This window comes from Symphalangus syndactylus, chromosome 18, assembly GCF_028878055.3.
Source record: "Symphalangus syndactylus isolate Jambi chromosome 18, NHGRI_mSymSyn1-v2.1_pri, whole genome shotgun sequence".
Classification (NCBI taxonomy): Eukaryota; Metazoa; Chordata; class Mammalia; order Primates; family Hylobatidae; genus Symphalangus; species Symphalangus syndactylus.
The window spans coordinates 17,575,124-17,598,704 of record NC_072440.2 but is presented as its reverse complement, the minus strand read 5'-3'; the positions used below and the strand labels follow the sequence as shown (position 1 = coordinate 17,598,704).

Below are 23,581 nucleotides of genomic sequence, written 5' to 3'. Positions count from 1 at the left end.
TACACCCAGCTAATTTTTTGTATTTTTAGTAGAGATGGGGTTTCACCATGTTAGCCAGGCTGGTCTCGAACTCCTGACCTCAGGTGATCCACCCATCTCGGCCTCCCAAAGTGCTGGGATTACAGGTGTGAGCCACCCTGCCCGGCCCAATTATAGATTTTTTAAGTTTAGGTGTTGACAGAGCTCACCTCAGCCTTCTTCTCTCTCCTTGTCATGCAGCCCACAGGGGAGACGGTCAGGCCAGTGTGGGGGCTAATGAATAAATGCTACACTGTGCCCACTCAGGTGGATAAGGGCTGGCACTCCTCTTCCCCTGGAGTGGGGCAGCTGTGCTGGCACCCTTGGCAGACACAGTAAGGGGGACTGCACCTGGAGAGGATGGGCCAGTCGGGGAAGGACTGCTCGTCACTCATAGCTGTGTGTCACCCCTCCCACATCCCTCTGCGGAGACGCAAAGTCAAGAGTAGGAAGAAGCCAACCTCGGAGGTAAGGCTTCCCCTGGAAGGCCCAGGGCTGGGGCTCTCTCCTTTCAGAGCTCAGTTAGACCCAGACACACGGCAGGGAGTCCCAGGGGTAGTGGCAGGCCCCTCCAGGAAACTCACAAGGTTACCACAGCTCACCTGAAAAGGAAGAACTTCCCAGGACTGTGACACCCCAGTGTGAGAACAGGAGGATGAGGTGCTCTGAAGGCCTTTCTGCCCACAGTCTGCCCTCTTACTCCTCCTGCAGGTCACGACCCCCAGGAGACCTGGAGGACTGAATGCTGCTGCCCCCAAGGAGGAGGCTGCCATCTTATCTGAGGAGGGACAGCAGGTGAAGTCCCCAGGGGAGGAAGCACCTAGCCCCATTCCTGCTGAGCAGGAGGTGGCAGGTACCCCAGACTGGGAGGTAAGGACAGCCCCGTGCTTCAACTGGAACGTCTCCAGCCTGGATCTGACTGAGCAGCCATGGAGCACTGCAGAGTGGGAGGCAGCAGGGCAGGGAGGCAGTGCTGGAGGCTGGCTCAACCCCAAGACCAGCAGGCCAAGCTGCCATCCCAGGGGAGCGAGGACGTCTGTGCAGAGCTGAGAGGCAGCAGCCATGTGTGAACAGACTGGGCCTCATCCTGGCCCCACCAACTTCGTGTGGACAGAGCCTGTTTCCCTGTCTGATCTCAAAGAACCTGCCTGATCTCACTTCCGGATCCCTCTTCTTCCTGCCAGGAAAATAAAAAGGTTCAAAAGGAAGTTGCTGCATATCCATCTGGTAAGACCACTGGCCCAATGTGCTGCAGGGGGCTGCTTCCACCCTGCTTCTCAGTGACTGCCAGGGTCACAGACACCCCAGCCCTTTCCCACCTTCCTGACCTGGGGAGGGGAGGGAAGCAGCCCAGGAGTCAGGTGCCTTGACCTTCCCGGGAGCCTCCTTGGGTGGGCAGGAACTCCGGGCCACTCCCCTGAGCTGGCTGCATCCCTACCTTTCACCACAGCTGACCTGGCCCTGGGGCATCTCAGAGGGAGGGTTGGTTGCTCCCAGGAGGGGACTCACAAGGCTGCCGGTTTCTACTTTGCAGAGGCCTCTGAGGACAGCAAAGAGCAAAGGCCCTGGGACCGGGTCTCTGTGCCCATGACAGAGCTCTGGCTGGGCTGGTTCTCAGCCTCTAACACCCCCAAGACTCAGAACCGTGAAGAAAAACTTCCCAATAAATCCAAGAGTTATTGCTGCTATAGGCCAGGCTGCCACCTTTCGGGGCCTCCGTCTTCAGACAAACCCAGCCTGGCTTCATCCACGCTCTCTGTCCCCACAGCTGCAGGAACAGCACTTCCTGCCACTGAGCCGTGTGACCACAGTGGATTGTCTCTGGAGGGGCCTGGCCACCCTTCTGACTGACTTGGTGCCAGGGGACAGACCAACGTCCCTCTCGTGCTGACATCCGGGCCACACTCTGGCATGAGGGCATTTACAGAAATGCTGGCGGAACTGCTGCCAGGGAGGCTTGTAGGGTCCTCTGGCAAAAGAGGCCTCAGGTGGCTTCTCAGAGCGTCTGTGGTTCTCTATCCCAGGCTGTTCCCTAAGAAGGTCTGCCCAGGACACAGGTAATCAGATGCTCATTAGAAACCCTTGGGCACTGCCTGTGTGCCCAGCCCAGCCCATTATGTCAGTGAGGACAAACGTGGAGGACAGCGGTCCCTGCCCTTGGTTGGGGCTCCAGGCCAGCAAGGGCCACAGCCCCAGAAGGCAGAGCAGGAAGACAGGACTCGGGGCAGGTGAAGTAGCCTTCTCATTGGCAGAAGGGAAACAGAAGCCCAGGGTGGGGAAGGGCGGGCCCAGGGTCACACAGGGTAATGGCAGAGCCAGGACTAGGGTCAGGGTCTCTGGCTCTCAGCTGCCCATGCCACCTCCTCCTCCTCTGCCTGCCCCAGTGCCTCATGGGTCCAAGGTTGACTCCTGTCCCTAGGGCAGGCCTGTGGCCCACAGGGCTCATGCATGGCCCTTGGCCAAGCCTGTGGGCCCTGCCTGACCACCTACTGGGAGGATGGCACCTACGGTTGGGGCCCAACAAGTGTCCTCCTCCAGCGCCAGCCTGGCCCTGAGTGCAAACTCGTCACTGGTCAGGGGTCTGGATAGCAGCATCCCTGAGGGCCCAGAGAGGTGTCCAGTCCTGTGGTGAGGTTGAGAGGTGTCAACGTGCTGGCGGTCCTCACTTGTTCTCAGCACCTCCTCGGCCTCAGCGTCTGCTCTGACCACGCTTGAGAAGCCCTTCAGCCTGCTGCTGCACTGTGGGAGCCCCTCTCTGGGCTGGTGGAGGCTGGAGCCAGCTCCCTTTGCTTGTGGGGAGTTATGGAGGTAGAGGCACGGGTGGGAACCTGGGTTGCTCGCAGGCCAGCGCCAGTTCCGGGTGGGCAGGGGCTCAGTGGGCCCTGCACTCGGAGTGGCTGGCCAGCGCCTCCAGCCCCAGGCAGTGAGGGGCTTAGCTCCTGGGCCAGCAGTTGCAGAGGGGACACCGGGTCCCCCAGCACTGCCAGCCCGCCTGCGCGCACCACACTTGAATTCTCGCCAGGCCTTAGTCGCCTCCCCGCGGGGCAGGGCTCAGGACCTGCAGCTTGCCATGCCTGAGCCTCCCCACGGTGGGCTCCCCGCGAGGCCCGAGCCTCCCTGACAGGCGCCTCCCACTGCTCCGTGGCGCCTGGTCTCATCCACTGCCCAAGGGCTGAGGAGTGCAGTTGCCCAGCGTGGGACTGGCGGGTAGCTACGCCTGCGGCCCTGGCATGGGATCCACTAGGTGAAGCCGGCTGGGCCCCTGAGTCGGGTGGGGACTTGGAGAACTTTTATGTCTAGTCAGAGGATTATATATGCACCAATCGGCACTCTGTTTCTAGCTCTGGGTTTGTGGATGCACTAATTAGCACTCTGTATCTAGCTAATCTGGTGGGGACTTGGAGAACCTTTAGTTCTAGCTAAAAGATTGTAAATACACCAATCAGCACTCTGTGTCTAGCTCAAGAATTGTAAACACACCAATCAGCACCCTGTGTCTAGCTCAAGGTTTGTAAATGCACCAATCAGTGCTCTGTGTCTCGTTAATTCTAGTGGGGACTTGGAGAACTTTCAGGTCTAGCTAGAGAATTGTAAATACACCAATCAGCACTCTGTGTCTAGCTCAGGGATTGTAAATGACCAATCAGCACCCTGTCAAAATGGACCAATCGGCTCTCTGTAAGTGGACCAATCAGCTCTCTGTAAAATGGGCCAGTCAGCAGGATGTGGGTGGGGTCAGATAAGGGAATAAAAGCAGGCTGCCCGAACCAGCAGCAGCAACCTGCTCACCATCATTCTTTTGTTGTTTGCAATAAGTCTTGCTGCTGCTCACTCATTGGGTCTACACTGCCTTTATGAGTTGTAACACTGGAAGGTCTGCAGCTTCACTCCTGAGGCCAGTGAGACCACAAACCCACCAGGAAGAATGAACAACTCCGGATGTGCTGCCTTAAGAGCCATAACACTCACTGTGAAGGTCTGCAGCTTCACTCCTGAAGCCAGCAAGACCACGCACCCACCAGAAGGAAGAAACTCTGAACACGTCTGAACATCAGAAAGAACAAACTCTGAACACACCATATTTAAGAACTGTAACACTCACTGTGAGGGTCCATGGCTTCCTTCTCAAAGTCAGTGAGACCAAGAACTCACCAATTTTGGACACAAGGTGACAGGCTGAGGGCCGTGGCTTGGTCCTGGGTTTTCCTGGGGCCTTCCCAGGGAACTTTCTGGCACCTGCTGACTGAACCCTGGGAGGTAACCCTGGCATATAGTTCCCTGATGCCACGATTTGTCTTCCTTTTTGGAGTGTCATATATGAAGGGAGGTGACTGTTGTGATGGTGCTGGCAGGACTGCTGCCCCTGATGTGGGGTGGGCTGAGTTAGGCCTGAAATGTGAGGCCGGGCGCAGTGACTCACGCCTGTAATCCCAGCACTTTGGGAGGCCGAGGCGGGCGGATCACGAGGTCAGGAGATGGAGACCACCCTGGCTAACACGGTGAAACCCCGTCTCCATTAAAAACACACAAAAAAATTAGCTGGGCCGGGTCGTGGGCGCCTGTAGTCCCAGCTACTCGGGAGGCTGAGGCAGGAGAATGGCGTGAACCTGGGAGGCGGAGCTTGCAGTCAGCCAAGATGGCGCCACTGCACTCCTGCCTGGGCGACAGAGCGAGACTCTGCCTCAAGAGAAAAAAAAAAAAAAAAAAGAAATATGGGCCTCCAGGCTGAGTCCTACCCTCTCCACCACATCCAGGGCTGACTGACACCTCTAGTCAGCCCATTCTGGCCCCTTCCCCAGGTGCCAGGACAATATAGTCCTTGTCACCAATCTGGGCAGTCAGATTTGGGTCAGTGGGGGACATGGGATTATGGGCAAGGGTAACTGACACCTGCTCAGCCTCAACATACCCCTGTCTCAAACGTGGCCAGGCGGTGGGGTAAGCAGGAATGAGGCAGGGGTGCAGTTGCCCTGAGGAGGATGATCCCAACAAGGGTCTGGGCAAGGGACCCAAGTTGGAACTACCACATTGCTTTATTGTACATCAGAGCCTCTGGCTAGGGAGCAGCCTGGAGACTAGGTACCCCATTCTCGTGGGGCACAGCACAAAGCTCATAGGGGGATGGGGTCACCAGAAAGCTGACGACACTAGAGTGGCTGGGCCGGGGCTGTCCAGCGGGCACCGAGAAGCTGAAGCACTGCAGTAGGCAGGTGAAGAAGAGGAAGAGCTGCATGCGGGCCAGGGGCTCCCCGAGGCATGCGCAGTGGCCTGTGGGGAGGGGAGGGGCGTCAGTGAGCCTGGCTCCCAGGCGATACCCCTGCAAGACTCCACGGGAGGGGACAGGGAGCTAGGCTCCCCACAGGCACCTGCTGAGAAAGGCAGGAAGGCCTCTGGCTTCACAAAGTGGCCCTGGGCATCCAGGAAGTGTTCCGGGTGGAAGCGGAAGGGTTTCTCCCAGACGGCCTCATCCTTCAGCACCGATGACAGGTTGGTGAAGAGTGTCGTCCCCTGGGCAGGAGATGCAGGGCGAGAGTGGGGACTGGGCTCTAGGATGCTGGGACCCCTGCCACCAAACACAAGGGGACATACACTGCCTGGCACACAGCTGGACTCTGGCAACTAGTCCTGTGGCCAAGAAGCTCCTGAGCTCCCTCTCCGACCCTATGGCGGGGAGCAGTCACACCTCCCAGGGGCACCTAAGCTGCCCCCTTTCTCTACAGGCACAACTTTCTGGCAGATCCTGGTCTGTCTTCCCCATTAGACTGGGGCTCTGGATGGACAGGCCAGCCCTGCCTGTACTCTGGACCCCACACTCAATCTGGGACAGTTGATGTGGTGGCATTGAGGACTGGGTGGCCAGGGTTCCCAGACTGGGCCCACCTGGCAGTGGCCATGCTGGGGCTACCACCAGGGGCTGGTGCTGAGTTGGGTGAGGAGGGCGCCAGCCCTACCTTAGGGATGTGGGAGCCCTGTACTTCAATGTCACAGGATGTCATATGGGTCACACCCAGGGGGACGATGTCCCCAAAGCGCTGCACCTCGTGAATCACGGCAGTGGTGTAGGGCATGCGGGCCTGGTCACCCATCTCTGGTCGCCGCACCTGCCCTATCACGTCGTCGATCTCCTGTTGGACACGGCCTGGACAGACATGCGTCCCCACAATGGGTCAGCACCCAGGGGACCAGCCCTGACGCTCTCCTGCCTCCTGTGTTGGAGGAGGTTAGGCTCACAGGAGCCTGGCCACGCCTGTGCTGGAAGTCCCGGGTGTCCCAGCTAAGCCCAGAGGCCCCCAGCTATACCCTTCCTCCCTCGGTCCCTGCCTTGGGCCCCAGCTGGGCTCACGCTGCACATCCGGGTGTAGGATCATGAGCAGGAGGCCCCAGGCCAGCGTGGTCGAGGTGGTCACCATCCCAGCCGAGAACAGGTCAGCCACCACTATGCGCAGGTTCTCATCATTGAAGCTGCTCTCAGGGTTCCCCTTGGCCTGAGCAGGGCCCAGAGGGTACTCAAGGGACAGAACGAGGAAGCCCCCAAATGACCTTCCATTCTTTATCTGTCAGCCCAGGTGCCACTCACCAGGTGATCCAATGGCCCCACCTTTTTTGCCCAGCCTCCCCTCATTCCTCCCGGGAGCTTCAACCCACCACCGGTACCCACCATGTCAGCTGCTCTCACCTTCTCCATCTCTGCCAGGAAGGCATCAGTCAGGTCTCGGGGTGGCTGGGCTGGGTCCCAGGTCATTCTGTGCTCGGTCAGCAGCTCATCCAGCTGGGCCAGGAAAGCCTTTTGGGAGTGTAAGACCTTGCCAGCCAGCCCGGGGATGCGCAGGAGGACGGGGATGGTATTCAGCACCTGCACTAGACACAGAACGGGGTCTGGATCCTTTCTGTGCTCTGCGTTCACCTGGACCAGTCTCAGGCCCCAGCTGCCTCCAGGGAAGACCCAGGGTCTGCCTGTCCTCAAAACTGATCTCCCCAAGTCCCTCCCCAAGTGGGACTTGGGAGGCTCCCCAAGTGCCAGCCTCCACCCTCTCTCCTTGCCCTGGGATGCCAGAGGAGAAACCTAAAATCAAAATCTCCAATGTGGGCAGGAGACACAGGGTCCTTGGGCTCTGTTGGTGCCCCCTGACCCGGGCATACCTCTCCCACGACCGTATCTGAGATGTCCACTCCTCCTCCAGGCCCTTCCTCTTGCAGTGAGCTCTCCTGGAATGTCCTTTCCCAAATCCCTCTATGCAAACCCTGCTTCTCGGAGGCCCCACTGCAACCCCGGCATCTCCCAGGAGCTCGCCCTGCAGAGACCCCTCGCTCCGCACCTCCCGCAGGAAGCCCGTCTCCTCCTTCAATCCCTCATGAGCTAGGTCCAGCAGCCTGAGGAAGCGAGGGTCGTCGTACTGGAAGCGGCGCCCACAGGTGAGGGAGGCGATCACGTTGCTCACCGCTTTGTACAGGAGGCCATTGGGGCGAAAGGGCCGTCCTGGGGGCGGGAGATTCGGTTCAAGGGTCTCCTTCCCCGTCCCCAACCTTCCCAGTTCCCACTTTGTGCCCCTCTGCCCATCACCCACCGGAGTGGTCGGCGAAGGCGACACAGAGGCAGGTGGCCTCCTCGGTCACACTGTTCCAGCGACTTCTTGCCCAGGCCCAAGTTGGGCAAGGTGGACACAGAGAAGCGCCTCTGCTCGCGCCACGCGGGCCCATAGCGCGCCAGGATCACCCCTGGGGGCGGGACTGACACGTGGGCGTTGCGATGGCCTTGGCCCCACCCTCCGCCACCCACTCCAACCTTGGCGCTCCACAAGGTCTCCCCCAGTCCCACTCTTTGCTCACCCACATTGCTTCCCTGCCTGGGGCAGGGCTTGGCCCCACCTCTTCTCTGCCCAACCTGACCGCCTTTGCACTCAGGGACGATCCTGCCCGCCCCACCCACGCTGAGCCCGCAGCATAGGCGCGGTCCCTGCCACCTCCACTTCCAGTGGTGAAAAGCCTCAGCCTCGCCCACCAGGCTTCTGGCGGGTCTGGGCAGTAGCCCTGCCCCCTCCCAGCCCACAGACTCGCACCTCCCCAGTGCAGGTGGTTTCCTGGCCCACTGTCCTCAGCCCACTCGCTGGCCTTTATCCCTGTTTCATGTCCAGGACCCCACGCCCTGTTGGCGCAGCTTGGACTACGGTCACTGTCCACCCGGGGCGCATGGAAACGCGGTCTCTGTCCCCATCGCCGCTTGCCTTGGGAACGCGGCCCGAAGCCCGGGACCTGGTAGATGGGCGCAGGCGGGCGGTCAGCGGTGTCCTCGCCGCGGGTCACCATCGCCTCGCGCACGGCCGCCAGCCCATTGAGCACGACCACCGGCGTCCAGGCCAGCTGCAGGCTGAACACGTCCCCGAAGCGCCGCCGCAACTGCAGAGGGAGGGTCAGGGCCTCCGTCAAGCCAGGGTCCCCCCAGACTGCAGGTCCTAGTCCCAAGTGAGCCTTGGGCGACCCCCGGGGCTACCAGGAGTGAGCAGGTGGGAGGAGGAAACCTGGCCTCCTGATCCTGGGGCGGGGGTGGGGGTCACACCTTCTAGGATGGAGGAACTCAGTTTGGATGTGTCACCCAGGTATGACCTTGCAAGAGTCACCAAAATTGCCCATAGGCCCCAGTTAGCATCCCATTTTACAGATGATGGTCCATGCCGGTGAGCAGTGAGGCCCGAGGACCCACAGTGCAAAAGGTTTGAACCGGGTCACTGCACCCCCTTCATCCTTGATTTCCTGATTTAAACGGCACTCAGGACTCTGACTCGTCTTCCATTCCCAAGGCCTTTCCTTCTGGTGTCAGCAGAAGGGACTTTGTGCTCCATAACATATGTTGCCCAATGGGCTTGCATGCCCACTGCCAAGTCCAGCTCCACCTCCAGGCCCTTGCTCTACTCTTCTTTGGACTTTGGAAAATCCAGTCCTTCATGCCATGTATAAATGCCCTCCCCCAGGAAGTCCCCCAAACTTGCTTCCCCTTCTCAGCCTGGCTTCTGGTCCAGCCTGTGGTTTCACCCACCACCCATGTTTGCTGGTGGTGGGGGATCCTCAGGACCTCTGCCGCCCTCCAGGACCTCCTCCCTCACCTGGTCGAAGCAGTATGGTGTGTTCTGGAAGTCCACATGCAGGTTGCCCAGCCCGGGCAGTGGCAGGGGGCCTGGTGGGTAGTGTGCAGCCCAGCGTTGGCGCCGGTGCATCAGGTCCACCAGGAGCAGGAAGATGGCCACTGTCACGGCCAGGGACACCAGTGCATCCAGCCCCTTGGCTGCCTCACTGCCCACTGGGCTCCTCTGGACACACCTGGCACCCCCACCCCACCAGGCACAGAGGACCAGGCAGGACACTCTCAGCACACCGAGCGCGTGACCGTTCCCTCATAAAGGGAGCTGATGATGGCCTTTGCCTTCTGCTGTGAGCCAACCTGCTGTGTTCACTGTGCTGCCAGTGGGTGCAGGGTCAGGCTAGGGCGGGTAAGGGCTGCTCCAGAGGCTGCCCCTGCTTCCCGCTCCAGGCCCTTACCCAGGGTAGGCTGGTGGAGGGGCCTGGTCGGAGAAGTCACCCCCTCTCCCCACTCCAAGCTCCCGAAGCCCGCACAGGATTCTGAGATAACCAGCGTTTCAGTGGACCCGGCCATCCACCTCCCAGCTAGGCTCATAGACCCTAATGTGGTCACAACCCCTCCTCCAGAACATGGCCTTACCCTTTCCTTACCCCCTCCTGCCCATTCCAGAGTGACCTTCAACACCCTTATCTGTCACTGGCACTTACCTGGGGCTTTAGGAAGCTCATGATAATCAGAGGCGCCATGGGCCTGGTCCCTTCACTTCACACTGCACTCTTGACATGCACAGACGCTATGCATACACCTGATGGTGCACAGATCTCTTGTCCACTCCCAGACACTTGTTCACACTTGCAGGGACACGATTACACACCCAGAAAATCACCTCCACGCAGACAATACTCACATGCACACAGACTCACACTGACAGGGCACACACATTCTCTCACAACCATTCACACACATACAGACCTGGCACCAAGTACCGTGCTTCCCAGCCATGCCCGAGGTTTCCTGGATGGGACCTCTCCTGTCCAGAGGCTGCTCCCAGTGAGCCTCAAAGCTGTCACCTGGATCCCAGCCCAGCCCACATTCCTGGGCTCCGGCCTGGCCATGGCTTCTTGTTTGCAACAGGGCTGTTCCCAGAGCTCCCAGTTGGTAGCCTGAAGGCCCTTGCCCCAGCCTGTGACAACATCCTCCAGGGCTGCCTGAGGGCCGTCGTCCCCCACTGCTTTCTGGCCTCCATGTTTCTGATTAGAAATCTGGTGGGAACGTTATGGAGGATCCTTTGTTCAGGATATGTTGCCTTTTTTTTTTTTTTTAAGACAGGGTCTCACTCTGTTGCCCAGGCTGGAGTGCAGTGGCAGGATCACAGCTCACTGTAATCTTGACATCAAGTAGACCTCCTGCCTCCCAAGTCCCAAGTTGGGACTACAGCCACCACCGAGCCCCAATTTTTTTTTTTTTTTTGATGGAGTTTTGCTCTGTCGCCCAGGCTGGAGTGCAATGATGCGATCTCGGCTCACTGCAACCTCCACCTCCAGGGTTCAAGCGATTCTCCTGCCTCAGCCTCCCGAGTAGCTGGGATTATAGACGCCCACCACCATGCCTGGCTAATTTTTTGTACAAGAAGTTTATAGAACACCAAGCAGATTTAACCCAAAGAAGAAGACAACCTCAAGGCATCTGATAATTAAACTTCGAAAGGTCAAGGATAAACAAAGGATCCTAAAAGCAACAAGAGAAATGAAACAAATAACATGCAATGGAGCTCCAATCATGACATAGGGCAGCCACCTTTCCAGTGGAAACCTTACAGGCCAGGGGAGAGTGGCATGACATATTTAAAGTGGTGAAGGAAAAAAAACTTTTACCTTAGAATAGCATATCTGGCAAAAATGTCCTTCCAACAGGAAGGAGAAATAAAGACCTTCCCAGACAAACAAAAGCTGCAAGATTTCATCAACACCAGACCTATCCCACAAGAAATGCTAAAGGGAGTTTTTCAATCTGAAAAAAAAAGGATACTAATGATGAAGAAGAAATCATCTAAAGGTACAAAACTCACTGGTAATAGTAAGCACACAGAAAAACAGAGTATTATAATACTGTAATTGTGGTGTGTAAACTACACTTGTTTTAATTAGAAAGACTAAATGATGAACCAATCAAAAATAATAAGTACTTTTCAAGACATAGACAGTACAGTAAGACATAAAGAGGCCGGACCTGGTGGCTCACGCAGGTAATCCCAGCACTCTGGAAGGCTGAGGTGGGTGGATCACCTGAGGGCAGGAGTTCGAGACCAGCCTGGCCAACATGGTGAAACCCCATCTCTACTAAAAATACAAAAAATTTAGCTGGGCATGGTGGTGGGCGCCTGCTACCCAGGAGGCTGAGGCAGGAGAATCGCTTGAACCTGGGAAGTGGAGGTTACAGTGAGCTGAGATCGTGCCACTGCACTCTAGCCTGGGCAACAGAGCAAGACTTTATCTCAAAAACAAAAAAAGACCAAGAGAAACAACAGAAAGTTAAAAAGCACTAAGATGAAGTTAAAGTGTAGAGTTTTTATTAGTTTTCTTTTTGCTTTATGTTTGTTTACGTAATCAGTGTTGTCATCAGTTTAAAATAATGAGTTATAATATTTGCAAGCCTCATGGCAATCTCAAATCAAAAAGCACATAAGTGAGACTGTGTCTGAAAAAGAAAAGAAGAAAAAACACACAATGGATACACACACACGAAAAAGCAAGAAATTAAATCATACCACCAGAGAAAATCGCCTTCATTAAAAGGAAGACAACAAAAAAAAAAAAAAAAAAAAAGAGAAGACCACAAAACAGTGAGAAAACAACTAACAGAATAGCAGGAGTAAGTCCCTACTTAGCAATAATAACATTGAATGTAAATGGACTAAACTTTCCAATACAAAGACACAAAATGGCTGAATGGATGAAAACACAAGGCTCAATGCTCTTTTGCCTAGAAGAAACACACTTCACCTATAAAGATATACACAGACTGAAAATAAAGGGATGGAAAAAGACACTCCATGCCAATGGAAAACAAAAAAACAGCAGGAGTAGCAATACTTAGACAAAACAGATTTTAAAACAAAAACTGTAAGAGGAGGCCGGGTGTGGTGGCTCATGCCTGTAATCCCAGCACTTTGGGAGGCCGAGGCGGGCGGATCACGAGGTCAGGAGATTGAGACTATCCTGGCTAACATGGCGAAACCCCGTCTCTACTAAAAATACAAAAAATTAGCCAGGCGTGGTGGCGGGCACCTGTAGTCCCAGCTACTCGGGAGGCTGAGGCGGGAGAATGGCATCAACCTGGGAGGTGGAGCTTGCAGTGAGCCGAGATTGCGCCACTGCACTCCAGCCTGAGTGACAGAGTGAGACTCCATCTCCAAAACAAAACAAACAAACAACAACAACAAAAGAAAAACTGTAAGAGGAGACAAAGAAGGTCATCCAGCAACAGAATATAACAATTGTAAATACATATGCACACAACACGGGAGCACGTAAAGCAAATGTGATTAGAGCTAAAGAGAGACCCTAATGCGATAACAGCTAGAGACTTCAACACCCCACATTCAGCATTGGACGGATGTCCCGGATGGAAACCCAACAAGAAAACATTAGACTTAATCTGCACTATAGAACAAAAGGACCTACTAGATATTTATAGAACACTTCGTCTAAAGTCTGCAGAATACACATTCTTCTCCTCAGCACATGGATCATTCTCAAGGATACACCATATGTTAGGTCACAAAGCAAGTCTTAAAACATTACAAATGTTAAAATAATATCAAGCATCTTCTCCGACCACAACAGAATAAAAGTGGAAATCAACAACAAGAGGAATTCTGTAAACTATACATACACGTGAAAATTAAACAATATGGTCCGGAATGACCAGTGGTTCAATGAAGAAATTAGGAAAGAAATTTGGCTGGGCACAGTAGCTTACACCTGTAATCCCAGCACTCTGGGGTCTGAGGCAGCCAGATGACCTGAGATAAGGAGTTTGAAACCATCCTGGCCAACATGGCCGTCTCTACAAAAAATACAAAAATTAGCAAAAGCATGGTGGCATGTGCCTGCAGTCCCAGCTACTAGGGAGGCTGAGATGGGAGGATTGCTTGAACCCAGGAAGTCAAGGCTGCAGTGAGCCCTGATGGCATCACTGCACTCCAGCCTCGGTGACAGAGCAAGACCCTGTCTCAAGAAAACAAAACGCGCGCTTGCACGCACACACACACACACACACACACAGATGCTCAAACTAATATCATTTTGCTGTTAGAGCCAAGAGGGGTGGCCTGTATAGTAAAAAGTGGGGAAGTCATTCCCTGCCCAATGCAAGCCATTGGACCAAGAGTCCCAACTGACTCTTGACAGGCGGCTGGGAGATATCTGCTAAGGCTTTGGAATGTCCTGCCTGAAACAGTGTCTTTGTACATAGCTAGGGCCTTGGACCGTACAACACAGTTTATGCCAACAATGTGATCGAGGATGGGGCCCTCAGGCCTGTATCCATCTGACTTCAGGAGGGGTTGGAGACTGAGTAACTGAGGTCAGCCATGCTGCAGGGGCTCACGCCTAGGATGACCAACTCCCAACAAGAACCATGGACACCAAGGCTCAGGTGACCTTCCGTGGCTGGCAGGGCTCTCTGCTGTGTCACTTACTGTTGGGGGAGAATTAAGCACTGCCTGTAGGAGTCCACCAGGAAAGAGAGCTGCAGCCTCAGCCTGGTCATTCTGGACTCTGACCCCTGTGCCTTTCATCTTTGCTGACTTTAATCTGTACCCTTCTCTGTAATAAACCGTTAACAGGGAGAATAACAGCTTTTCTAGGGCTGTGAGACCTTCTAGAAATCACTGAACCTGAGGGTGGTCTGGGGGAGCACAACACAGTCTCCCACCCTAGCCAGGGAATGGGCTGATTCTTGGCATATGCCTATTCATATCCACCCCAGCCAAGACTTACGCATGGACTTTGTCACCAAGCCAGGCAGCCAGTGATGGGTCTCTGGGCGTGACGCGGGGGCAGGCTGTCGCCTGCTGAGAATCACTATGCCTGTCTCAAGTAACGTCAGGTGTCCAGGTAAGAATGAATGAGTTAAGGCTGGTCTCGGTGGCTCACGCCTGTAATCCCAGCACTTTGGGAGGCTGAGGCTGGTGGTCACGTGAGGTCAAGAGTTTGAAACCAGACTGGCCCACATGGCGAAACCCATCACTACTAAAAAGACAAAAATGAGCCAGGGGTGGTACCGGGTGCCTGTAATCCCAGCTACTCAGGAAGCTGAGGCACGAGAATTGCTTGAACTCGGGAGGCGGAGGTTGCAGTAAGCTGAGATTGCACCACTGCACTCCAGCCTGGGTGACAGAGTAGGCTCCATGTCAAAAAAAAAAAAAAAAAAGAAAAAAAAAATGAATGAGGTGAGGGGTGAGCACTGACATCAGGCAGGTGACTGACGACCCAACACAACCAGGACCTTGGCAGGGGCCCAGACTGGATACAGAAACCAAGTGGGAGCCACTAGACTAATTTATTGTACAACAGGGTCCCAGCTGAGGAGCAAGTTGGGGGCTTGATGCCCAACTCTAGCGGGGCACAGCACAAAGCTCGTAGGGGGGTGGTGTCACCAGAAAGCCGACGACATGAGAGTGGCTGGGACGGGGCTGTCCGGCGGGCACCGAGAAGCTGAAGCGCTGCAGCAGGCAGGTGAAGAAGAGGAAGAGCTCCATGCGGGCCAGGGGCTCCCCGAGGCATGCGCGGCGGCCTGTGGGGAGGGGAGGGGCGTCAGTGAGCCTGGCTCCCGGGCGATACCCCTGCAAGACTCCACGGAAGGGGACAGGGAGCTGGGCTCCCCACAGGCACCTGCTGAGAAAGGCAGGAAGGCCTCTGGCTTCACAAAGTGGCCCTGGGCATCCAGGAAGTGTTCCGGGTGGAAGCGGAAGGGCTTCTCCCAGATGGCCTCATCCTTCAGCACCGATGACAGGTTGGTAAAGAGTGTCGTCCCCTGGGCAGGAGATGCGGGATGAAAGTGGGGACTCGGCTCTAGGATGCTGTGACCCCCAAGCACACAGGGGACACACACTGCCTGGCACACAGCTGGACTCTGTCAACTAGTCCTGTGCCCGAGAAGCTCCAGAGCACCCTCTCCGACCCCATGGCAGGGCGCAGTCACACCTCCTGGGGGCATCCAAGCTGCCCCCTCTCCCTACAGGTATTGAAGTCCTCCACCATTCTGGCAGGTCCTGGTCTGTCTTCCCCACTAGACTGGGGCTCTGGATGGAGAGGCCAGTCCTGCCTATATGCTGCACCCCACAGCCAGGCTGGGACAGTCGATGTGGTGGCATTGAGGACTGGGTGGCCAGGGTTCCTAGACTGGGCCCACCTGGCAGTGGCCATGCTGGGGCTATCACCAGGGGCTGGTGCTGAGCTGGGGTGGGGAGGGCGCCAGGCCTACCTTAGGGATGAGGAAGCCCTGCACTTCGATGTCACGGGATGTCATATGAGGCACATTCAGGGGAACAATGTCCCCAAAGCGCTGCACCTCGTGAATCACGGCAGTGGTGTAGGGCATGCGAGCCTGGTCACCCATCTCTGGTCGCCGCACCTGCCCTATCACGTCATCGATCTCCTGTTGGACACGGCCTGGACAGACATGCGTCCCCACAATGGGTCAGCACCCAGGGGACCAGCCCTGACACTCTCCTGCCTCCTGTGTTGAGGAGGTTAGGCTCACAGGATCCTGGTCAAGCCTGTGCTTGGAGCTCTGGGTGTCCCAGCAAAGTTCACGGGCCCCCGCCTGTACCCTTCCTCCCTCGGCCCCTGCACTGGGCCCCAGCTGGGCTCACGCTGCACATCCGGGTGTAGGATCATGAGCAGGAGGCCCCAGGCCAGCGTGGTCGAGGTGGTCACCATCCCAGCCGAGAACAGGTCAGCCACCACTATGCGCAGGTTCTCATCATTGAAGCTGCTCTCAGGGTTCCCCTTGGCCTGAGCAGGGCCGAGAGGGTACTCAGGGGACGGAGCGGGGTAGCTCCCAAATGACCTCCCATTCTGCTGCACCTGTCAGCCCAGGTGCCACTCACCAAGTGATCCAATGGACTCACCTTTTGCCTAGCCACTCCTCATTCCTCCTGGACGCTCAACCCACCACCCCTGGTCCCCACCGTGTCAGCCGCTCTCACCTTCTCCATCTCTGCCAGGAAGGCATCAGTCAGGTCTCGGGGTGGCTGGGCTGGGTCCCAGGTCATTCTGTGCTCGGTCAGCAGCTCATCCAGCTGGGTCAGGAAAGCCTTTTGGGAACGTAGGACCTTGCCAGCCACTCCAGGGATGCGCAGGAGGACGGGGACAGCATTCAGCACCTACACCAGACACAGAACGGGGTCTCAATCCCTCCTGTGCTCTGCGTTCACCTGGACCAGTCTCAGGCTCCAGCTGCCTCCAGGGAAGACCCAGGGCCTGCCTGTCCCCACCACTGACCTCCCCAAGTGCCGACCTCCCCAAGTGCCAGCCTCCACCCTCTCTCCTTGCCCTGGGATGCCAGAGGAGAAACCTAAAAATCAAAATCTCCAATGTGGACAGGAGGCACAGGGTCCTTGGCCTTTCTTGGTGCCCCCTGACCCAGGCACACCTCTCCCATGACTGTATCTGAGATTTCCCCTCCTCCTCCAGGCCCTTCCTCTAGCAGTGAGCTCTTCTGCAATGTCCTTTTCCAAACCACTCTATGCAAACCCTGCCCCTTAAGAGGTCTGGCTGCAGTCCCAGCACCTCTCAGGAACTCGCCCTGCAGAAACCCTGCGGTCCCTCGCTCCACACCTCGTACAGGAAGTCCGTCTCCTCCTTCAATCCCTCCTCAACTAGGTCCAGCAGCCTGAGGAAGCGAGGGTCGTCGTACTCGAAGCGGCGCCCGCAGGTGAGGGAGGCAATCACGTTGGTCGCCGCTTTGTTCAGGAGGCCGTTGGGGCCAAAGGGGCGTCCTGGGGGCGGGAGATGCGGGTCAGGGGTCGCCTTCCCGGTCCTCCACCTTCCCAGTTCCCACTTTGTGCCCCTCTGCCTATCACCCACCGGAGTGGTCAGCGAAGGCGGCACAGAGGCAGGCGGCCTCCTCGGTCACCCACTGTTCCAGCGACTTCTTGCCCAAGCCCAAGTTGCGCAAGGTGGACACGGAGAAGCGCCTCTGCTCGCGCCACGCGGGCCCGTAGTGTGCCAGGAACACTCCTGGAGGCGGGACGGACACATGGGAGCGGGACGGACACTGGGCGTGGTCATGGAGGCCTTGGCCCTGCCCTCTGCCGCCCACTCCAACTCTGTGCTTTTCCTGGTCTCCCGCAGTCCCTCGCCCTGTCCAACTGGGCACAGGGCCTGCTCTTTTGCTCACCCACCTTGCTTGGGTCTTGGCCCCACCTTGGTTCTTCCGACCCTGACCGCCTTTCCACTCAGGGAAGATCCCGCCCGTCCCGTCCCGCCCCGCCCCGCCCCGCCCATCCTGAGCCTGCAGCAGAGGCCATCCCGGCTTCTAGACACCCGCTTCCAGCTGGGAAAGGCGCCGGCTCCGCCCACCCGGTTCCTGGCGGGTCTTGGCAGTTGCCCCGCCCACTCATAAGCCCCTCTTCCTCCTGCCCACACACTCGCACCTCCCCAGTGGAAGTGGTTTCCTGGCTCGCTGTCCCCAACCCACGCTCTGGCCTTTCTGTGTGTCCCAAGTCCATGACCCCGTGCCCTCTCGGCCCAGCTTGGGCTACGGTCACCGCCCACCCGGGACCCACGGAAACGAGGTCTCTGTCCCCCACCGCCGCTTGCCTTGGGAGCGCGGCCCGATGCCCAGGACCTGGTAGATGGGCGCAGGCGGGCGGTCGGCGGTGTCCTCGCCACAGGTCACCAGCGCCTCGCGCACAGCCGCCAGCCCATTGAGCACGACCACCGGCGTCCAGGCCAGCTGCAGGCTGAACACGTCCCCGAAGCGGTGCCGCAGCTGCAGAGGGAGGGTCAGGGTCTCCATCAAGCCAGGGTCCCCCCAGACTGCAGGTCCTAGTCCCAAGTGAGCCTTGGGCGACCCCCGGGGCTACCAGGAGTGAGCAGGTGGGAGGAGGAAACCTGGCCTCCTGATCCTGGGGCGGGGGTGGGGGTCACACCTTCTAGGATGGAGGAACTCAGTTTGGATGCGTCACCCAGATACGACCTTGCAAGAGTCACCAAAATTGCCCATAGGCCCCAGTTAACATCCTGTTTTACAGATGATGGTCCATGCCGGTGAGCAGTGAGGCCTGAGGACCCACAGTGCAAAAGGTTTGAACCGGGTCACTGCACCCCCTTTATCCTTGATTTCCTGATTTAAACGGCACTCAGGACTCTGACTCGTCTTCCATTCCCAAGGCCTTTCCTTCTGGTGTCAGCAGAAGGGATTTTGTGCTCCATAACATATGTTGCCCAATGGGCTTGCATGCCCACTGCCAAGTCCAGCTCCACCTCCAGGCCCTTGCCCTACTCTTCCTTGGACTTTGGAAAATCCAGTCCTTCACGCCATGTATAAATGCCCTCCCCCAGGAAGTCCCCCAAACCTGCTTCCCCTTCTCAGCCTGGCTTCTGGTCCAGACTGTGGTTTCACCCACCACCCATGTTTGCTGGTGGTGGGGGATCCTCAGGACCTCTGCCGCCCTCCAGGACCTCCTCCCTCACCTGGTTGAAGCAGTATGATGTGTTCTGGAAGTCCACGTGCAGCAAGTTGCCCAGCCCGGGCAGTGGTAGGGGGCCTGGTGGGTAGTGTGCAGTCCAGCGTTGGCGCCGGTGCATCAGGTCCACCAGGAGCAGGAAGATGGCCACTGTCACTGCCAGGGGCACCAGTGCATCCAGCCCCATGGCTGCCTCACTGCCCACTGGGCTCCTCTGGACACACCTGGCACCCCCACCCCACCAGGCACAGAGGACCAGGCAGGACACTCTCAGCACACCGAGCGCATGACCGTTCCCTTATAAAGGGAGCTGATGATGGCCTTTGCCTTCTGCTGTGAGCCAACCTACTGTGTCGACTGTGCTGCCAGTGAGTGCAGGGTCAGGCCAGGGCGGGTAAGGGCTGCTCCAGAGGTCCTTGCCCCTGCTCGCTGTAGTTGCCTACCCAGGTTAGGGTGGTGGGTGAGAGGTGGCTTGGCGTGAGAGGTCCACCCAAGCTGGAGGTATGGGTTGTACTGGGTGCTGAGCTGTGTACTGGGAGCATGGTGGGAAGGCTGTGAGTCAATGCCCCAACGTAATGATGACCATGAGGAGAAGGAAGGTAACATAGCTGACATGACAAGCCAGCAGTGCCATGAAGGTCATGGGGACATTGCCCCAGGCTGGAACAGGACTTTCTGGGAAGGATTCATGGAGAATTTTGTCTAGCTGACTGAGGGGCTGCCTAGCACTATAGGCCATGGCACTGGCAGTGGGACCAACCTACCCCTGGAATTTCCTGTGCAGGTGGCCTGAGGGGTAGCAGGAGGCCAGCAGCTGGAGCCTGGGTCTTTTCAGGTCTGGATGAAGACTGGATCTGGGGAACAGAAGGCAGGGAGAACAGTTTATTTAAAATTAAAAAAAATAATAATAAAATTTTTTTTTAGAGACAGGGTCTTGCTGTTACCCAGGCTGGAGTACAGAGGTGTGATCATAGCTCACTCCTGTGCTCAATCAAGAGATCCTCCCATTTTAGCCTCCCGCGTAGCTAGAACTACAGGTGCACACCATTACACTCGGCTTTTTTGTTGAGATGGGTTCTATGTTGACCATGCTGGTCTTGAACTCCCGGCTTCAAGTGATCCTCCTGCCTTGGCCTCCCAAAGTGTTGGGAGTAGAGGCGTGAGCCACCTGGCCCAACAGAAGTTTTGAAGCCACTCAACTGACAAAGAAAGCAAGACTCATATACATCTGGGGACTTCTCAGATCTGGCTTGTGGTCTCCCAAACTGGCCTCAGCTGAATGAATGTTCTTGTCCTACGTGGCAGCACCCTTCTACCTGGGACTGTGAGAGAATCAAGGTGCAGGGACAGCAGGATGGTCCGGGTGCTTGTTACATGGTGGCCCTTTATACATTACCTGTATGCACTCTTGACCTTTTGAGGTGTCAGGCCCTCCCCCAAGCAGTCATCATGAATCATGATGGGGGTATGAAGGGCAGGGACAGGCATGCCTGCAACGTGGGCAGTGTCCTCCCGAGTGCCCTCCTTACCAGCCAGAGGCCTGTAATTCAAGATACGCAGCATGAGGAAAACGTTCAATAACGATGCCTGTGGCCTTTTCCAATCATTGTGCACCTGTGGCTTCCATTGATTGGGCACTTATGTGCCAGAAACTGCTGGTCAGACTCTGTGTGCTCCAGCTCATTAATCCTCCCACAGCCCCCTAAGGAGGTGGTTTTATGGTCTCCAAGGCACAGAGACTGAGGCTCAGAGATCACATAACAAGGTTCAAGTCACAGAGCGGTGTTAAGAGTCCATGTCCAATGTGTATGCTGAGCTACTATTCTATACTGTTTGGACATTACATTCTATTGTCAGTATAGGCGTTTCTGGGATTTATTATTTTTAGGAAACAGATCCAACCGGCCTTCCCTGAACGCTAGTACTCCTTGTGTCATGGTGAAAAATGCACTGTGCCCTGGCAGGCCCTATGGACGTTGCCAAGTGAGATGGTGTGAAAATATGTCAGCAAGCGGTAGACTAGGAAACTCCGGGCTCTTGTTCTCCTAGAGAGCTCAATGTTAAAGCTATAGGAGACCAAAACATCGTGAGAATTCTATAAACTAGTTAGGATGCTGCAATGCCAGCTGGTGCAGAGCCAGGAAGGGACTGCATGGGAAGGGAAGTTGGAGCATTTTGCTCGTTCTTGCCCTTCTCCCTGCCAGGCACAGCAATGCTACTGGGAGGGACCCTCCAATTCCCAGCTCCTCCCATGGGACAGGTTTCTGCTGGGTCCGACTCAGAGTGCTGAGTGGTGGGGTCTGTCTGCCCTCAAAGCAGCACCTCTGCGTTTCCACAGCTGCAAGGGGATAGAGTTACGGGCAGTGGAATAGTTGTCTCTGGGTATCCTGGAGGGGATTGGTGCCAGGACCTCCGGTAAATACTGAAATCCAAGGATGCTCAGGTTCCTTATGTAAAATGGCATAGTATACCTATGCATATGCTCCTGTATACTTTAAATCATCTCTAGTTTATAATCCCTAATACAGTGTAAATGCTACATAAATAGTTGCTATACTGTACTGCTCTTATTTGTATTTTTAGTTGTTATACTTTTTCAAGTATCTTCAATGTGTGGTTGAATTTGTGGATGTGGAGCCTGTGGGTATCGAGGGCTGCTTGTACCCTAGAAACAGAAATGGAAAGCTCCAGAGGCAGGGCCGGCCTGCAGGGGGGCAGTTTAATGGGTAAAGCTTCAGTTTTATAAAATGAAAAAGTTCTGGAGATTGGTTGCACAACACTGTGAACACATTTACCACCACTAAACTGTACTGTGACTGTTATGATGGTACATTTTTTTAACCACAATTTAAAAACTTTTTAAGTATTAAAAAAATAAATGGCTATATACACACCTATTAGAATGGCTTAAATCCAGAACACTGACACCACCAAATGCTGGCAAGGATGTGGAGCATCAGGAACTCTCATTCATTGCTGGTGGGAGTATAAAATGGTACAGACACTTTGGAAGACAGTTTGGCAATTTCTTTTCCTTTTTTCAATTTTTTTTTTTTTTTTTTTTTTTTGGAGACAGAGTCTCCCTCACTCTGTCACCCAGGCTAGGAGCGCAGTGGCATGATGATCTCAGCTCACTGGCACCTTTGCCTCCTGGGTTCAAGCAATCCTCCCACCTCAGCCTCCCGAGTAGCTGGGACTACAGGCGTGAGCCATCATGCCTGGCTGATTTTTGTATTTTTAGTAGAGACAGGGTTTCACCATGTTGGCCAGGCTGGTCTCAAACTCCTGACCTCAGGTGATCCAGACAGTTTGGCAATTTCTTACAAAACTAGACATACTCTTACTATACAATCCACCAACTGTGCTTCCTGTACTTACCCAAAGGAGTTGAGACCTTACGTCCACACAAAAACCTGCAAAGGGATGTTTACAGCAGCTTTATCTGTAATTGTCAAAACTTGAAAGCAACCACGATGTTCTTCAGCAGGTGAATGGATAAACTGTGGTAGAGTCAGACAATGGAATTATTTATCACTAAAAAGAAACAAGCCATCAAGTCATGAAAAGACATGGTTGAACCTTAAATGCACATTACCAAGTGAATGAAGCCAATCTAAAAAGGGTTATCTACTATCTGATCTCAACTATATGACACTTCGGAAAAGGCAAAACTTGGGGGACAGTAAAAGGCTCAGTGGTGAGGGACTGGGGGTAAGGAGGAATCAACAGTGGGACACAGAGGATCCCTGGGGCAGTGAAACTACTCTGGATAATGGTGGGTCCATGTCTTTTTTTTTTTTTGAGACAGGATTTTGCTGTCACCCAGGCTGAAGTGTGGTGGCGCGATCACGACTCACTGTAGCCTCGACCTCCTGGGCTCAAGTGATCCTCCCATCTCAGCCTCCCAAGTAGCCGAGACTACAGGCGTGCACCATCATGCCCGACTAACTTTGTATTTTTATGTAGAGATGAGGTTTCACCATGTTGCCCAGGCTGTTCTCGAACTCAAGCGATCCGCCCACCTGAGCCTCCCAAAATGCTGGGATTATAGGCGAGAGCCACCACACCCTGCCAGATCCAGGTCTTTATACATTTGTCAAAGGCCATAAAATGTACACCACCGGGAGTGGCTCCTAGTATAAACTATGGACTTTGGGTGAAAACAGTGTGCCACTCTGGTTGGGATGTTGATAGAGGGGAAGGTATGCATACAGGGGGAAGGGGTTATATGGGAACTCTCTGTACCGTCAGCCTAATCCTGCTGTGAACATAAAACTACTTTAAAAAAATCAATTAAGACAAACACTAAAGGAACTAAAAGGCACTTGAACAGTTGAGGCGAACTACAGAAGCCAGAAACTGGAGTCGGGAGGCATGCGTGTATCACTGCCACTCCCCAGTAAAGGTCATTTCTGAAGCCAATTTAAGGAAACACCTAGAACAATCACAAGTGCTCCACTCAAGCAAATCAAAAGGGGACAAAAGAATAAAAGACAAAATGACAAACATTTGCTGTCAGGAAAATATTTTCCTCAAGATACATATTTTTCAAGTTTTGTGGTTTAGCCCTTGACACCTGAAGTCTATCCATTTCATTTTAACTGTATTAATGCCAAGTCAAGACCAGAATGAGACAACAACTAGCTCAAAAAAGCCATCATTTCTATGCAGGTCCTGTTCAGTTGCCCAAGCTTGGTCCTATGGCCGGCACGGCGCACCCACCCACACCTCATCCTGGTGGAGTGAAATGAGAAATGGACTGCTTGATGTAGCCATTAAGACACAATTAA

The 23,581-nt window shown here is 55.2% G+C and overlaps 3 protein-coding genes across 5 annotated transcripts in view; 1 reads left to right on the top strand and 2 right to left on the bottom strand.

Annotated features, from left to right (window-relative positions):
* Nucleotides 1-3,812, top strand: part of SMDT1 (single-pass membrane protein with aspartate rich tail 1) — a 67,114-nt gene extending 63,302 nt beyond the window's left edge. For 2 of the 3 annotated variants that reach the window (XR_010117032.1, XR_010117031.1), the window contains 2 exons: nucleotides 730-1,245; nucleotides 1,553-3,812. The gene's annotated coding sequence lies outside the window, so the exon portion shown is untranslated. Of the gene's footprint in view, nucleotides 1-219; nucleotides 487-729; nucleotides 1,246-1,552 lie in introns of all 3 variants that reach the window. The other variant, XR_010117030.1, reaches the window with a different exon arrangement.
* Nucleotides 3,813-4,978: 1,166 nt separating this feature from the next.
* Nucleotides 4,979-9,679, bottom strand: LOC129467430 (cytochrome P450 2D6-like). Its single transcript, XM_063622970.1, is given in 10 exon segments — nucleotides 4,979-5,286; nucleotides 5,385-5,526; nucleotides 5,970-6,157; nucleotides 6,362-6,503; nucleotides 6,695-6,871; nucleotides 7,335-7,495; nucleotides 7,584-7,633; nucleotides 7,635-7,734; nucleotides 8,241-8,412; nucleotides 9,117-9,679. Coding segments are annotated over 10 exon segments (1,455 nt in total). The 5' UTR covers nucleotides 9,228-9,679; the 3' UTR covers nucleotides 4,979-5,074.
* A 35-nt stretch (nucleotides 9,680-9,714) lies between these two features.
* LOC129468047 (cytochrome P450 2D17-like) lies at nucleotides 9,715-21,832 on the bottom strand. The gene is made up of 11 exons (XM_055253069.2): nucleotides 21,686-21,832; nucleotides 20,188-20,331; nucleotides 18,799-19,645; nucleotides 17,923-18,094; nucleotides 17,188-17,340; nucleotides 16,939-17,099; nucleotides 16,308-16,484; nucleotides 15,972-16,113; nucleotides 15,581-15,768; nucleotides 14,989-15,130; nucleotides 9,715-14,890 (listed from the first exon to the last, which is right to left on the bottom strand). Exons 3-11 carry the CDS (start codon nucleotides 18,976-18,978, stop codon nucleotides 14,712-14,714), a joined length of 1,494 nt encoding a protein of 497 aa, XP_055109044.2. The 5' UTR covers nucleotides 18,979-19,645; nucleotides 20,188-20,331; nucleotides 21,686-21,832; the 3' UTR covers nucleotides 9,715-14,711.
* Between the last annotated feature and the right edge of the window lie 1,749 nt (nucleotides 21,833-23,581).

Coding starts and splice junctions, on each gene's coding strand:
- LOC129468047 (XM_055253069.2), bottom strand. CDS start 18,978: ATGGGGCTGGATGCACTGGTGCCCCTGGCAGTGACAGTGGCCATCTTC. Junction 17,341..17,922: donor CATCGGGCCGCGCTCCCAAG/GCAAGCGGCGGT, acceptor TCCCGCCTCCAG/GAGTGTTCCTGGCACACTAC. Junction 16,485..16,938: donor AGACGGACTTCCTGTACGAG/GTGTGGAGCGAG, acceptor TGTCTGGTGTAG/GTGCTGAATGCTGTCCCCGT.